At 38.3% G+C, this 16,222-nt stretch overlaps 2 protein-coding genes and 1 long non-coding RNA gene across 4 annotated transcripts; 1 reads left to right on the top strand and 2 right to left on the bottom strand.

The window, feature by feature from the left end:
* Positions 1-151: 151 nt before the first annotated feature.
* LOC131299119 (rop guanine nucleotide exchange factor 12) lies at positions 152-4,104 on the bottom strand. Its single transcript, XM_058324697.1, has 7 exons — positions 3,517-4,104; positions 2,933-3,049; positions 2,585-2,739; positions 2,410-2,484; positions 2,045-2,314; positions 1,575-1,898; positions 152-859 (listed from the first exon to the last, which is right to left on the bottom strand). Exons 1-7 carry the CDS (start codon positions 3,797-3,799, stop codon positions 425-427), a joined length of 1,659 nt encoding a protein of 552 aa, XP_058180680.1. The 5' UTR covers positions 3,800-4,104; the 3' UTR covers positions 152-424.
* A 2,603-nt stretch (positions 4,105-6,707) lies between these two features.
* Positions 6,708-10,941, top strand: LOC131335507 (hydroxyphenylpyruvate reductase). Its single transcript, XM_058370895.1, has 2 exons — positions 6,708-7,326; positions 10,113-10,941. Exons 1-2 carry the CDS (start codon positions 6,904-6,906, stop codon positions 10,629-10,631), a joined length of 942 nt encoding a protein of 313 aa, XP_058226878.1. The 5' UTR covers positions 6,708-6,903; the 3' UTR covers positions 10,632-10,941.
* Positions 10,942-14,236: 3,295 nt separating this feature from the next.
* LOC131335509 (uncharacterized) lies at positions 14,237-14,923 on the bottom strand. 2 transcript variants are annotated; one of them, XR_009202537.1, is made up of 2 exons: positions 14,781-14,923; positions 14,237-14,672 (listed from the first exon to the last, which is right to left on the bottom strand). It is a non-coding gene; the product is annotated as an uncharacterized LOC131335509 (long non-coding RNA). The 2 variants fall into 2 exon arrangements; XR_009202535.1 differs by having other exon boundaries at positions 14,237-14,449.
* Positions 14,924-16,222: the final 1,299 nt, after the last annotated feature.

Raw genomic sequence — 16,222 nt, 5'->3', positions numbered from 1 at the left:
TTAGACAACCCTGATTATTGCTCTTCACTTCTTCACATCAAGAAATAGCCTTACTACAAAATAGCTGTTTTTCCCCTCTGCGTAATAGTTTTCTTTAGCGTAATCATATCAATGCAGAACAGCCGGTTCAGTAAAGTTTGGAGTACGAATGGATTAAGTAGGCATTCCATCTATTAGCAAAGTCAGAACTAAAAAACTGCACTACAAGTCAAAAAAGTGATCCCTTGCTCAGATAAAGGCGTATCCGCTGTGTTTGAGACCTCAATTCTCCCTATTTACATAATGAAACAACGCCTCTCAATTCACCTAAAACCTGAACAGAGTCCGAATAATTCCACAGGAAATCAAGCTTTCTCCCTCCTAATGCTTCTCCTTGTTCACATTCCATCTTTAGTGCACAATTCCGTTGGTGTCTGTCTGCATATTAATGGCGCGCAGTTGGACTTCTTAAACCGCCTAAGTTCTCAAGCTTCTCTATGTAGGTAAGTTTCTTGTTGGTCACAATAATAGGGGGTTTACTTAGGGGCTTTGTATCGTTTTCTTTGACAGAATCTTCGGCTGAGTCCTTCTTCGTTTCACTATCTCCTTGATCCAAAGTCCAACCCATGAAATCTGATAGCGTCATTGAAGTGGGCGCATCCGATGATTTCAGCTTCTCTAGCTCTTCTTTTGCATTTGGAAACGTATCAGCTGTCATAACTATCGAGGTATCTCTTAGGGGATGCCGTTTTTGTTCCCCGAGTGATGGATTTTGCGCAAGAGAATCAGCATGGAGAACATCTTCTATTCTAGACATGACCGTGTAGGCCAAACTTTCTAGTATTCTTGAATAGCTCTCCAATACTGCTTGTCCGACATCCTGTTATGCCAAGAAGAGGATGTAAATAATTAGGGTATGGACTGAAGGCCATGAATAAATCTTCATTCAGTAGGAACTTGCATTCTCAAGACTTAAAGGAATGCGGTAATAGGAGTAGTAGGATTGTGAGTTTAAGTGAGAAACTAGTACGCCAAGTTACCGGTGGAGAGAAAAAGTGCAGAGGCAAATGAGTTGGGTTGCATCACATAAAGCATGATATTCACAACCTATATGAGGAAACTTAGTGTCCATTTGGTATGCGGGTCCAAAAAGAAAGAAATGACGGGTGTTTCTCTTCAAATCTCACCACTTTTGGTGAGAAATGGAATGACCCTTTTACGTGTGTCATTTCTCCACCATTTCTAACCAAACCAAACCGAACCGAACCGAGTCTTGTGTCCCAATCAATTGGGGTCGGCTATTCTCCACCATTTCTGACAATTCGAATAAGTCAGTTCTTTTTTCCCTCCATCTGCTGTCATTTCTCACCAAATCCCTTGGTTTTATTTTTGTTCACCTATGAATCTAGCCCATTTACAACGGCGAAGATGATCATTGAGCTACCGCTACATCCCCAAAAGCAAGAGAGTGAACGTACCTTGAAAATAAATTTTCAACATGAAAACATGTACAAAGAAGAGGAAATTCTTATCATCTATGGAAGCATGGATAAACATCATGGAAATGAATTGGAAATAAAAGCAGCTATGCCTACCCGGGTGTATTGGATCTTGCTGATGTCTAACGCCGATTGAGGAATTCCAGGAAACCGCTGTTTAATAATGAGCAAAATGGTCTCTGCTCTATCTTCAAACATTTCTCTCTTGTCCAAACTCACAGCTGAACCCCAAGCCGACTTTCCATCTTTGGCATTCATTTTCCTCTTCCAAATCACAACAGAGGCCTCAATCCTATTCTTGAGGTCAAGGATCTTATGCTCTGATGACAAATCCATCATTGATAGAAAATGATCAGGATCAAAGTAGTCCCCACTCGTTATACTTCTATATATAGAGTCTCCAAGGCTAGCCCTCCCGTTCTGCCATAAGAAAATAAAACAAAACAGTCAATGTAACAAAAAGACAGTCTAATGTACTCTTTGTGGAAATCTGGTGTCTTGAAAGCTGATTCCGAGAAGTTTTGCAAACACACGCCATTAAATGGAAATCTGTTTTGCTTCTTTACCTTGGGGAGAGAATCAATGTAATTTTCCGGGATTTCCATTTCTGATACAACTTGTGCGTTTATGGCCATAGCCGCTTTGAGTACTTGGTGCACTGAATCCTTCTGGAACTGCAGCCATTTCCTTGTGACTTCAGATAAACCATTTGGGGGAACCTTAGGCGTAGGTATCCACCATTTGTCGTCTTTCCTCTTGTTTTTCCCTCTCTCTGATTCGTCGTCTTTGGACACATAAGAGAATTCATTTTGGTCTTTAAAATTATCCAGTAAGTCCTGTTTAGCATTGACAAAATCAACCTTTGTGTTAACGCTAAGCGTTTGTCTTGTACTCGTAAATATGTAGAGGTTATAAGGAACTTTGTTCTTACAATAAGCATTGTATCAAGTTTCCGTAGGGCGGGGATATTCATGTGGAGATCAGTCCGCTGTCTTGTGGTCATTATCTAGCAAAGTAATGAATGAATAGAAGTCCTTAGTAAACTTGTAATAATACGTTCGCATACGTTTTGCATATATCACGTATGGAATAGTGGGGAGAGATACCTCCATATTAGTTCCATCTTTCGATTTTTGCTTTGAAGGAACCATTTCAACAATGTGATCAGTCACCGATAAGAGCCAGTCAATTTCTCTTCTCCACTTTGCTTTCCTATCTGATGCCATAGGCTCTAATCGCTTTTGTTCACCAAAGATAGAAGCTGGTTGTGTTTTCAAGCGAATAGATTGTCAATTCGAATTTGAAAAAGTATGCAACTACTTGTAATCTGTATGATTCCATCTTTCCAATTACAGAATCCCCTTAAATTACAGAAAGATGATAAACGATCATCTGAATTTAGAATTCTGGAAAATTAATACGTGTCTGCTTGAGAGAGAGAAGATCTCAAATACCTGAAAGGTTTGTAATGGCATTGGACAATGCCAAGGCCGATGAAACACCCTTTCCTCCACCCGACATATCCTCACCAAGAAGCAACTTCGAAAACCTTTCCTTCATCAGTTCCATGTCTACACATAAAAAAGCCCGTAAAATTGAGAAACCAATGGAGAAAATCCCAAGAGAAAGACATGTTTAACTCAAAAAGTTATGGCAAACACACATCCATATTCATGCAACCATGTTCTTTTCAATTTGAAGCAGTTTTGTCGGTAGGGTTAATTGGTCACAATTTAGTTATGAAATTGCTTGGAATGGCATTAGTATGGATATGAAAAGATCATTCTGTGAGATGGAATGTACGATCAGGTCGAATTGATTGAAAACATATATGTTTCTGCAACCATATTTTTGGGAAGTTCACATCCTATGTCTTATCATTGGGAAGTTCACATTCTATGTCTCATCATTGGAAAAACTATGTTTGTTCCAAATCCATGCACTTGTCATGGTAACGACCCGAATGAAACAACTTGTTGCAAGTTTTGTATATATCCAATGACTGATTAAGATGGAGGTTAGGAAATTTTCGCCATGCCTGTTTTGGACCGGGGGCTCTCCGCTCCATGATCATTGGGCAAACGGGATTTTGGACCCTTTTCGTTACGGTTAAGGGAAAAACCAATCTGCTTTGGCTCATCGCTCAAAGGTGCTGAAGCCTGGCTTCTTGATGCTATCCTACCTTCCACGGGTGAAAGCGGCCCACTGCTCTCCATGATCATACTATGTGCTTGTCGTCCTGCGTCCTCGTTCATTCCTTTCAAATGGAAGAGTCTGGACCTATATTGTGCTTGTTCTTCTTCCATTGCTCGAACCATCATGAAAAATTTCGAGCGAATTCCCTACGTACGGAGTCGGAAAAGAACTGTGATGTGAGAGCTTGTTGTTTTGGAAGATTGAATGGAGATTAAGGGAGAAGCCCAAACTCCATATGGTTTTTTTTTTTTTGAGGAGTTTGTTCTTGGGAGATTTTGTTGACAATCATCAAGATAATGGGTATGAGTCAGTTTTTTCTGTTTATGTTTATTGTTGGTAGAAACGTGGGGTGTGTGTCTTTAGAGAGTATGGCTAAACTAATGAAAAGGAAACACACACCCTCCTCTTTCTTTTTCTATTTCTTCCCTCTTATTTTTTACATGGGAATTTATTTTCTTACTTTTTCTATGGTGTGAGAAATGAATGGCTGGCTGGCTTTTGTTTTTAAAGGTCAATTACCTGTGATGGATAACCTCTCTCTCTCTCTCTCTCCTCCCTAAAATTGGACAGTTAAGGATCGATGGGATTTTACTATTTTTCTATCTGATCTTTATAAATGAATCTAAACACTATAATATTCTCTTCCAAGTGATTGAAAAACTATATATGTTTTGATTTATTTTTGCCAAAGAATATCCACCTAACGTTCTCGATTTTGGGAAGGGAAAAAAAAAATAAATGTAACGAGTAATATCTGACATCATAGATCTGAGGCCATCAGCTAATATTAAACCACTACATGAGATGTTCCATAAACCAAGGCACTACAAAACGAATAGATAGAAGGTGATTTTCACGCTTTCTCTTCGTCTTTTGGTACTCTGTTTTTGTTTTAACTGATGTGAATATTGAATATTGTCTTTTTCGAAAAAGGTGAATTAAAAAGTGCTAAAATGAAGGGCATTTTTAATTTCTCATAATTAAAAAAAAAAGTGCACATATATATGCATAAAAAGAAGAGTGCCAAAATCTTCCAAAGACTAAAATTTTATCCGCTATGCAAATATTCGAATGTCGCCAAGGCATGCACCTCAAAATCACCAATCTTTGGATAAATTAGTACTGAACCAATTGAACTAGCTACTAGATGACTTGGTGGTTGTCTTTTTCACTCAACACCTTTTGTATTTGTAGCACCGTTTGGCCTTGAATTCGAGCTAATTGAGCAATGTCAATATTCTATATAAAATTTAATTAATTTTAAAAAACAACTAGCTAATCACCCAAACTAGAAGATTACAAACATCAAAAATCATCCAAACAACTCGAAAGAAATTTAGTATTTTAATAATAGAATGACTTTTGATTTTCTTTTCCCATCTTCTTCTACGATTGTGATCAGACCCTGGGCTTAGCCCAATGTTCTATCCCCTCATGTTGGGTGTTCCCCTTTTTCAAAAAAGTTCATTTTTAAAAAGAAAGTAATTTCAAACTCAAATATAATAAAAATGAAAAATATTTTTTCAATTTTTTTTGCACCGTTTAAAAGATCTTAATGAGATTTATTAAACAAGATCCATATTGGTAGAAAAATTATTTGCGTAAATACGTGATTTTTGAGCTTGAAATTACCTTTTTTTTCAAAAAAGAATTTTTTTGAAAAAGGGAACACCCAGTTTTCAAGGAGATTAACAAATACTAAGGGGGAAGGTGGCATTGCTTAGTTCTCCTTTCCCAGATTATCCCTTTACCTAGATGTTGTTTGATAAAACTGAAAACTGAAAACTGAAAGCTGAAAGCTGAAAAATTAAGTACTGAAAACTGAATGCTGAAATTTTGAGCTGAAAAGCTGTTTGATAAAATATATTAAGCACTGAATTAAAAAAAATTCTGAATTAATTTTGTTCCAATTCTCTCTTAATTTACTAACAATTACAATATACTTCTGGTAATGGTGGAGGAGTGGTGTGGTGTGGTGGAGTGGTGATGGAGTGATGGTAGTGGTGGTGAGTAGTGGCGGTGGTGGTGATGGTTGTGAAGATGGTGGTGGAGTGGTGGAGGTGGTGAAGTGGTGGTGGTGTAGTGATGGTGATCGTGGTGGTAGTGGTGGTGGAGCGGTGGAACTGGTGGTGGTGATGTGGTGGTGGTAGTGGAGGAAGTGGTTGTGGTGGTGGTGGAGTTGGTGGTGGTGATGTGGTGGTGGTGGTGGAGGAAGTAGTGGTGGTGGATGAGTAGTGGTGGTGGTGGAGGTAGTGGTGGCGGAGGCGGAGGTGGTGGGAGTGGTGGTGGTGGAGGAGTAGTGGGGGTGGAGGTGGTGGGAGTGGTGGTGGTGGTGGAGTGGTGGAGGTAGTGGGAGTGGTGGAGGTGTTGGTGGGAGTGGTTGTGGTGGTGGTATGATGGTTAAATGTAAGTACATAAAAATTCAGCCAGAATTAAGTAGTTCAAAGCTACTTAATTTTTTTCAACATTTTTGCCTATATTTTAAGTGGTACTTAATTTGTTAAGTAATGTAAAATGTGGTTATCAAATCTACTGAATCACTTATTATTTAATTGATTCAGTTTTAAGTGCTGAATTTAGGTTATCAAATAAGCTCTTATTTAACGGTAAAAAAAATAATCACACTCGAACCAAACACATTACAACAATTCTCAATAAGCATGTAATCCCGTTTATCATTCGATGGGGTCTACTTGTCCCTCAATTTTCATCCTTAATCACATCTTATCTAATCATTCTTAAATATAATCCGAGAATCAAACTTTCCCTTAGAGTATATTATGATAATGGTCATTGTAGTTCATTTTTTGGTGTTATTGTGTCAAACTCGAGTTAGATCGAAAGAATATGAACCAAAACAACACTTGAGTTGCGCTTCCGCTAAAGTAAATGAACTAAAATCCAACGGATTTTTAGTTACATGTTATTCTACTCAGACACATCAATTAAAATACAATTTGGCGAAAACAACCTTACTATTGTCATTAACTCGTAGTTCATTTAAATTAGCGGAAACGCGGCATTAACCACAAACTACAAACACACGCGGCAAAATCTAGTCAGTTCCCACCGTATCTTGGCAGTATCGTATCACTTTAGCACTCAGCGCCAACGAATCTTCAACCACCCAGAAAAAACGCAGGAACAAATAGATAACTGAAGAACAAGAGAACAAGTGAAACTCAACCACACCCCTTCTCGCCGCCGCCGCCGCCGGAACCGGAAAAAGATGGATTCGGTCGGAGTGCTGATGGCGTGCCCAATGTCTTCGTACCTCGAGCAAGAGCTCGACCGCCGGTTCAACCTCTTCAAATTCTGGAACTTCCCCAACAGGAAGGATTTCCTCAGTGAGAACTCGGCCTCGATACGCGCCGTGGTCGGGAACGCGACGGCGGGGGCCGATGCCGAGTTGATCGAGGCGCTGCCGGGCCTGGAGATCGTGGCGTGTTACAGCGTGGGGCTGGATAAGGTTGATTTGGGAAAGTGCAAGGAGAAGGGGATTAGGGTTAGTAACACGCCGGACGTGTTGACGGACGACGTGGCGGACTTGGCGATCGGGCTGATCTTGACGACGTTGAGGAGGCTTTGCGAGTGTGATCGGTACGTGAGGAGTGGGTTGTGGAAGAAGGGGGATTTCAAGTTGACCACAAAGGTTTGGTTTTTTTTTTGTTGTTGTTTGTTGGTTTCGCGTTTGGTACTTTTTTTTGGGTTTAATTAGGATAAGCAATGGAAGAACGAAACGAGACATAAGTACACAATCATACTAAGTCGAACAGATAATCCATCAAGAGAACGATAATTAAACAAATAACATTCACGTGAAGAAATAATCGATGTTTACTTTTAGCGATGATGGACCTCTTACTAGGGTGACTAACATTGCTAACCCAGGTGGTTAGATGATCCACCTCCAACAAGGGTGACTAACTGAGCTAACCCAGTTGGTTAAAGGATAAACAAGGGTGACTAACTGAGCTAATTCGGTTGGACATGTCACTTGTTTTTTTTGACGCTATTTTGCTTTGTTGGTGTTCTGTTTTCATGTTAGTTTCCCGAACCTGTGAATGGTATGATCCGACGATAGGAGTCAAGATATAACATGTCCTCTTACTTCCCCAGTGAAGCCCAACTAATAGCCCAATTGTGGGGGCAAATAAGTAAACTAAGAACCCCGTTAAGGGGAAGAAATAATCAATTTTTGTCAAAATCAAGGATTGACTACTGACCTTTTATTTGGAAGGGTATACAAGGAGGCCAACTAAGCTAACCCCAGTTGGTACAAAGGTTTGATTTTCGTTAATTGTTTGGTTTTCATTTGGCACTTGTTTGACTGGTGCTATTTTGCTTTGTTTGGTGTTCAATTTTCATTTTTGCTTCCCAAAAGTGTGAATGGTATGACTGTATGATTGGAGTCAAGATTTAATTCCATCTTACTCCCCCAAAATTTTCATCAACCAACCGATTAATGTTGTAATGGTGTCACTTTTGTCAAGTTATCAAATTGTTGTGATTTAGTAAGAAATGTGACTTGAATGTGAATTATAATTGTGACTGTCCACTTCAGTTTTCAGAGTTGGCTACAGAGGAGTTTTATTTTCTCACATTTGCATCGTTTTGTTTTACCTTACATAATTCAGTGATGTCTCTGCTTATCTGATCACTTGGTTTTGATGAATTATTGGACTCAGTAAGAATTACGAGTTGAGTGCGTGTTTCACAAATTATATGGTTGTAGAATTAATTCTTTCTTTTGGTCTTTCCTGTGCATGGACTCGAGGTTCTGTGCAGATTGAATTCAACACTCTCTGATTTGTTGCGGATAACGTTTTACCCATGGGCAATGAGGATTGTCATTTTTATTTTTATTTTTTACTTTATAGGCTTATTGAGCCGAGGTTAACAAATTAGGGAGTTTCAAATGTTTGAAGCTTGGTTTTTTACTCAAGGAGCCGATCTTGAATGAGCTTTTAATGAGCCGGAACGAGCCTAGCTCAAGTTGGTTGGTTATTTTTTCAGCCCTATTTGACTTTCCCTTTAGGGATGTAGGCACCATTGTCCGAGTGTGTTTTATTTCGTTGTCAACAAAAAGTGGTGATTCGCTGGATTGTCTTTCTGTATCGAATACTTATGGCCTTTTTTTCCCTTTATGATTAGTTGTACCTAAAATACATCAGACATCCTGTGCTCACTCTATTGCTGAACTCTTTATCTTTAACCTTTTCTGCTTGGAATATCGACTAACCTTTTCTGCTTGAAATATCGACTGTTTAGTACTTATTGGGATGTATTCTTCAGTCTTCTACAATTTTGGTGCCTTTCAGCCAATAAAGAACTAGGACACGACAACTTGCAAAGGCTGTGGAAAAAAATGTCAAATTTCTTGGTTTCTTTGCAAATTGGAAACCTGGCTTTCATGTAACTTTAGTAGGAGGCCTTTGTATTTTGTTGATCTAGGGCACGACATGCTATTATGGTGTCTGCCTCACCATTGACTAATCAATCTTAGAGCTGGTGGTAGTGACTGATGGCAGTCAGGTTTTTAGTATGAAGTATGAACAAGGAAGCATTGATGTTTGACAGATCCAGTTCTAACTCTTTATCACTCTCAAGTTTCTGTTAGTTCCAATTTATCCCAAATAAAATAAATACACATTGTGTCTTTTTTGCATTGCGAGGAAGGCAAGTCCGAGCATGCTATTTGTCATGTATTTATGAAGTTTTATGATTCTTTTATTTTCCAGATGGCAATAGCCACTGTGCGGCGCAAGTTATGTGCTGCTTGGTTGGGCATTGTTTTTGTGAACATGCTATTATGGTTTCTGTCTCAGCATTGACCAATCAATCTTAGAGCGGGTGGTAGTGACTAATGACGGGCAGGTTTTTAGTATGGAGTATGAACAAGGAAGCATTGATGGTGGACAGATCCAGTTTTAAGTCTTCTCACTCTTAGGAGTTCCAATTTTTCCCAAATAAAAGAAAAACACACAAGTCTGAGTATGCTATTTGTCATGTATTTATGAAGTTGTATGCTTCTTTTATTTTCTAGATGGCAATAGCCACTGTGGGACGCAAGTTATGTGCTGCTATGGTTGGCCATTGTGTTTGATGCACGTGAACTCAACTAAAGTAGGTCTCCTATGTAGAACAGTAACAGTATGTTGGAAAGGTATCAAGTGGCACTTACAAAAGTCTAGACCTTCTGAAGTGACTGAAAACTGGTGCTTCATTGTTCCTGCTTATCAAATCTTTGAGAGTAGTTAAGTTCTTGAACTACATAGAAAGAAAGGCCAATGGCATTGGATTTGTTAGTGTGATGTCACGTACTTGTCCTAGTATTGAAGAACGTTCCTTGGTCCATATATTAAGCATTTATTGCTTTATTTCTTCACGCCTATTTCTCATCTTTCTAGCTTTATCTTTTCTTTGTGTGTTTTCCAGTTCAGTGGCAAAACAGTAGGCATTATTGGACTAGGCAGAATCGGCATGGCTATTGCCAAGAGAGCAGAAGCATTCAGCTGCCCAGTCTGTTACTACTCCAGATCACAAAAACCAGACACAAAATACAAGTACTTCCCAAGTGTCGTTGAGTTAGCCTCCAACTGCCACATTCTGGTCGTCGCCTGTCCTTTAACCGCTGAAACTTGCCATATCATCAATCGCGAGGTCATCAATGCATTAGGACCTAAGGGCGTCCTCATCAACATAGGGAGGGGTCCTCATGTTGATGAACCCGAGTTGGTATCTGCTCTGGTTGAAGGCCGGTTGGGTGGAGCCGGACTAGATGTGTTTGAAAATGAGCCTGAAGTACCAGAACAGCTCTTTGGGCTCGACAATGTGGTCCTTACCCCTCATGTGGGAAGCGGAACTGTGGAAACCCGAAAGGCTATGGCTGATCTTGTCATTGCGAATTTGGAGGCTCACTTCTTGAATAAACCACTGTTAACTCCAGTGGTTTAACTGTGTTCTAAACTTGGTGATTAGATCAATGATTGGAGGCCTCATATTGCAGCTGGTGGCTGTGCTGTCCTTCACAGTTTCAGATCATTGTTTCTACAACTGGGCAAATATGCCCCTTATAAGAGGAGCAAACATTCTGGTAGTTCTTGGATATTTGTGAGCATATTGTTGGCATTTTGGTCTTTATATGCTTGCAATCAGGGTTATTACGGTCTTCAAAATAAGTGAAGTCGATTTGGCCATTATTGACTAATAATTGTTTCTTTTATTGGTGGTTGAAATGGCATATATTTCTGTCTGTCTTTCATTATGCACCAACTGCTTCTTTGAAGAGAGATTCTTGTTGTAATGGGGAATGAATATGTATACGCCTCGAGTAATAAACCCTTTTAGTGAACCCCAAGTTTGGTTAAGTGAACATGAAAAAGCGAACAAGTGCTTGTTCTCTATGAGGTTACATGTTCGAGTCCCACGGAGGCCAAATCTCACTTAGTTGTTGCTGATGCTTGGATGGGTGTGGTATTTCTCACATCATTGTGTTGTTTGTCATGATACAGCCTGCCTACTTGCTCTGTATTATCTGCCTCAAATGATAATAACAAGCTTCCACCTTTTGCTTAAACAAACTACTTACGTTTGAGAAACATCCAGAAAGATGAGTTTCATCAACTTGAAGCCAGACATCTGCCTTTATAAGTTCGTCATTAGTTTATGAAAAACGATATTGGGAGATCAAAATTCAGCCATGACCCAAAAGAGTGGGCCCATAAAAAATTTGTGCAATAGTGCATAAATATCTGTGTCAGTAGCACGGTTGCATGCTTATAAGGCAAGATCACTTGTACCAAAAATAATAAAAATAAGGCATGTCACCAAATTACTTACCTGAAAAAGAGAGGGGCATAACTGAAAGCATTAGGCCCACCTAATAATAAATGTAATGCATCAACACAGAGTATATTAAAATTTCACAAGAAGTCGGGTACTTTGGGCACGTTTAACTGCAGAATTATTTTTAGGAAGAATTGGATAAGAAGCAGTTAACAATGGGAATAAAAGGGTCAAGTGGGTCCACAAAAAAATAGATGAGATTGTATGAATACATGCATAGTTATACTGTGTTTGGTTAGTGTGGAATAAAGATGATGGAAATAGTCTAAATATTTAATGTTTTGGTGTTTAAGCAAGAATAATTTTGGTCATTTTCATCGGCATGAATAATTCTTCGTCATTTGTGTAGGATGTGATTTTTTTTAATAAAAAAATGGGTATTTTGGTCATTTTCTCATATTATTGACTTTTCTTGTCAACCAAACTAATGACCACCGAATCTGAAATTTGTTGAATTTGTTAGGAGCATGAACTAGATTTAGTATTTTAGGCCAATAAAATAAAACCCAATTCAAGCCCAATAAACAAAGTCTAAGGTTGAAAGATACTATCGGAGATAGCTCCGGAATATTTACCTTTTAGAAGTTCTAGAACATCCTTATGAAATATTTAGATATTTTGATAAGAAAAAAAGTCACATGTGTAAAATCTAGAACCGATCTGTGAAGTATTATCTTGTATGAAAATATCTTTAGGACTAGAACTTTCATTATAAATATGGATAAGTTCTAGCAATTTTTATCTTCATTCCCCATTCTCGTCTCAAGTATTCCTCACTCTTTTCCAACATAAAAATTTAAGTACTTACTCCTCCAACAAAATTTACCATCGATGAAAACCTTCCCCGTCTATATATGTATCTTCCAATTGTTTGTTTCAAGGATGTTAGGTAGCAGTGTGAGGCAAGGGGTGCATATGGCAATAACATGGGTAGGGTGAATCAAAAAGCCAAAAAAAAGTTTACAAAGATGTCACATGTGTGAGTTTGTGTGTGAGAGAGATCATTCAAAATAGGAAAAAATACACAAGAATGGAGATAAGAATAAAATCTCGTAGCTAAGATTGCTATCACTACACATGGAGTGTAGAACTACTAGAACCTATTCTCATAATTATAATTTTAGGTGCACTTGTTCAAAATTATATATTTAGCAAGTACTTTTGCTTTACACATCTCATGTGGCCCTTTTTACTAAAGTGCTTGAATTGTAACCAAAACATTGATTTTCATCATTTTCAGGTACTTGCTGATCGAGGAGGTTTTTGTTGCATGTTTCAGATTCTTACTTAAGTTGTCATGGAGGCAGTTTTTGTTGCATGTCATGAGTTTTTAACTTAGAGTTGATGCAAACAGTTTACGTTGCACGTTTTGTAGACATGAATTTTCATCATTTTTGATAAAATCTATTGTTTTTCATTGAAAATAAAGGAGGAATACAACCATACATATACGAAACGATTAACATGGAAAGAGAATAATGATCCTATAATTGTGCTGGCGATGATCCCTAATTTTATTGTTTCCGAACATAGCATGTCAGCCCTTGATTGTGGCTGATTTGATATCCTTTCGGCTAATAATTTTCATGGATAATTGATGGAGACAGTTTATGACTTTATGCTGTTCATGTGATTGTTGAGTTGGATTCATATTCATATGCATCTCTATAGTATATTTTACCTTTGTGGTTGTTTGAATTATATCTTTCTTCCATACTACGCTTGTTTGCAATCGTCAAATAAACGGAGTTGAGGATCCTATTTAAACTGTTGGTAGTGGTGTTAAGTGGCATCCCCCATCAAAGTTGCAGGAGGAGCGATTTAACAATTCCCATTTGCACAAACGGATTTGGCAATTACCAAATGCATGCAGTTTTATAATGCACTATGGAATGTTAGAGTGAAAAGGGACTTGCCTACTTAGCTAGTTGAATTGGGAAACCCAATATGCAAATTAGCCAACTAAGGCTTGTACGAAATTGAATTTTGGCAAAGCTATGTGGAAGTAGATTTAAATTCTAATCCTCCAGGCTCCCTAAATTTGATGCATCATCCTTCTAGCCCCTTGCAATGCTCAACTTGTAGATATTAAAATGATTTTTGACTTAATTTTGGCATTGTTCAAATGAATTTTAAAATATGGAAACTAAGATCTCATACCATGCAAGATGGGGCTATCACCCAAATCGCGCAAGTTTTTCGATGTTTTTTGTTTGAGAGGAAACATTGTGATTACAATGAGAAATGGCATTTTGAGGCATTCAAAAGTGCCCCAACAAGGGACCTGTTGGGGCAGTTTAGCTATTGAGGCACTATGCCTTTAGTGCCGTGTGTATTGATGCAACTATAAATGTAATGCGGCACTTTTTATGGGGCACGTTATGGAGCCTCTAAATCTCTCTGTCACTGCATTTTTAAGTGCCGCAAAAAGTGTTTGAAGAGGCACACAAAACTGCCACATAAGCATATGTATTAAGGCACTTTACAGTGTTGCTACAGCATGTTCATCGTTAATGTTTAACCATGGTTAATCATCTCTGGCAACATTTTAAGGTGCTGCGATAGCTTGATTGATGATGCACTTGGAACTGCCTCCATAGATTTCTTAATAGGGCACTTTTAACTGCCCCAAAAGAAGTTTTTCTTTTAAAAAAAAAATTACCAGCTAGCTAATTGAATCCCATACTACTCACCAACCATCAAAAATTACGAACTTCTTAAACATATAAAATTCGATTGCCAATCAACATTTACAAATACTTTAATCGAAGTTATAAATACAAGATCCTGCAAATCCAACTAAGTTACAACTAAGATAAAGGGAAATATTCTATCAACCATATTTACAAGTAACTGAAGCTTAAAAATATAACGCCGCAATCACCATCTTAATCCTCCCCGCAATCACTACCTTTATCCTTCGCTACCTGAATTGACAAACAATGATATACAATAAGAAACACTCGCTCATCCAGAAAAAAGGAAATTTAAGGAGTTCTATTATTGTTGCCAAGAATAAAAAACCAGGAAAACTAACGAGAAAATCAGTCACATCTTCATATTCTATGCCCTTTTAACACTATTGTAGTATACCAAACTCAATCTCAGCAAGTCTATGCTGGTACAAGTAGGTATGTTGACCTGGATATCCTGGAAAAAATGATCATCGTAATCCATAAACGAATCTGAATTGATCATTTGTCCAAGAGAGACATACTTGTTAAACATGAAGTAATATATCCATAAATAAATCATTACCGAATTGACGGTTTTTCACATCCAACCCGTTGAGTGTGGGTAGGCTAATGAGGCCAATCTTTCAAAACAAGTGTTCAAGTTAACTACCAAAAAGTCTTCAACTCCAGCTTGGTTAACCATCAAAAAGTAACTCCATTTTGTAAATTACCTATACAAAATTGCAAACAAAAATGCAATCAGTTAACATAACAAACATTGGGCTACAGCATAAACATAATTGAAAGGTCAACTATTCTGCTCTGTATTGAGTATTGACCCTACTCTAACCTGTGGCAACATTTATTTCCTACTCCAACACATGTGGATGAAATGCGATGTAATGAGCTCACCTGGGCATCGAAGTCAACAGGGACCCAGTAATTTATGAGAATAGGTAGACACATCTATATATTAATGTGTAAGTAGTTTAGAGGGGAATAGGACAGCCAGATGATATGGCAAGACCTCTATGTAGTATGACAGTACCTGGAAATGGAAAGAAGTATGCGCATCCATTCAACAGAAGCAACAATAAAAGAGCCCAGAACTGGTTGGGGATCGTATTTGTAAAGAGAAATTTAAAAGAACAAGCAAGTTATCTTGCAATCTGAACAAGTAATGACTTATCAAAAAAAAAAGTAGTAGTGAGCTACACAGCATCACCACTGAAATCATGATAAAAAAATGATGTTCATGTTGTTACCTGTAAGGCTCCTTGCATGCAGATCGAACTGCAGTTTTCACACTCACAAGGCCTAAGAATCGATCATCCTCAATCTTCTCCATCAAAATTTTGTTCGCCTAATACAAGGAGAAGGGACTGATTAGGAGACCAGATTCATAGAACCAATATTGAAGTCACTTACAACGTCAAAACAGCGAAGTAGAGTCAGTAGACCTAATTACCTGTATAACATCAACCCCTATACAGAGATACAAACACACAGATTTCAATCCATTAAAGGGACCCAAAACTTGAAAAGAAACGCAATTGACGATGTTATGAGCCCCAATTAAAAGAACTTGAGCATAACCCTCAACACTCTAAAAGGATCGAGAATACTGATTCTTCTTTGTGAAAATTATAAAACACGAACACGCACATGCCAAAATCCACGCCACATACAAAGATTCATACATACTAGTTAGTGACCACAAATGATTAAAGAAATTTGGATCTGGAGGAAAAAAAACTAAGGTTCACGAACTGGGTTTAGTTCCCTGGTAAAACAATTTAGGGTTTACAAATTGGGGGTTGTATACCCATATGTATATCTATATCTATACACGTAGATATATACAATACCTATATACATGAATAGAGGTACATACCTGTTCCTCGTATCTTTCGCAAGGTGTTGCGAGTCGTATCTGTTGCTCGCCTGCCGTGGAGACCGACGGTTGGAGCGAGATAGAGGGAGATGAAGAAGGGGGCGGGGGGAGTATCTCTGTCAAGAGAGGAG

This window comes from Rhododendron vialii, chromosome 8a, assembly GCF_030253575.1.
Source record: "Rhododendron vialii isolate Sample 1 chromosome 8a, ASM3025357v1".
Lineage (NCBI taxonomy): Eukaryota > Viridiplantae > Streptophyta > Magnoliopsida > Ericales > Ericaceae > Rhododendron > Rhododendron vialii.
This window is presented reverse-complemented; position numbering and strand designations above follow the sequence as displayed.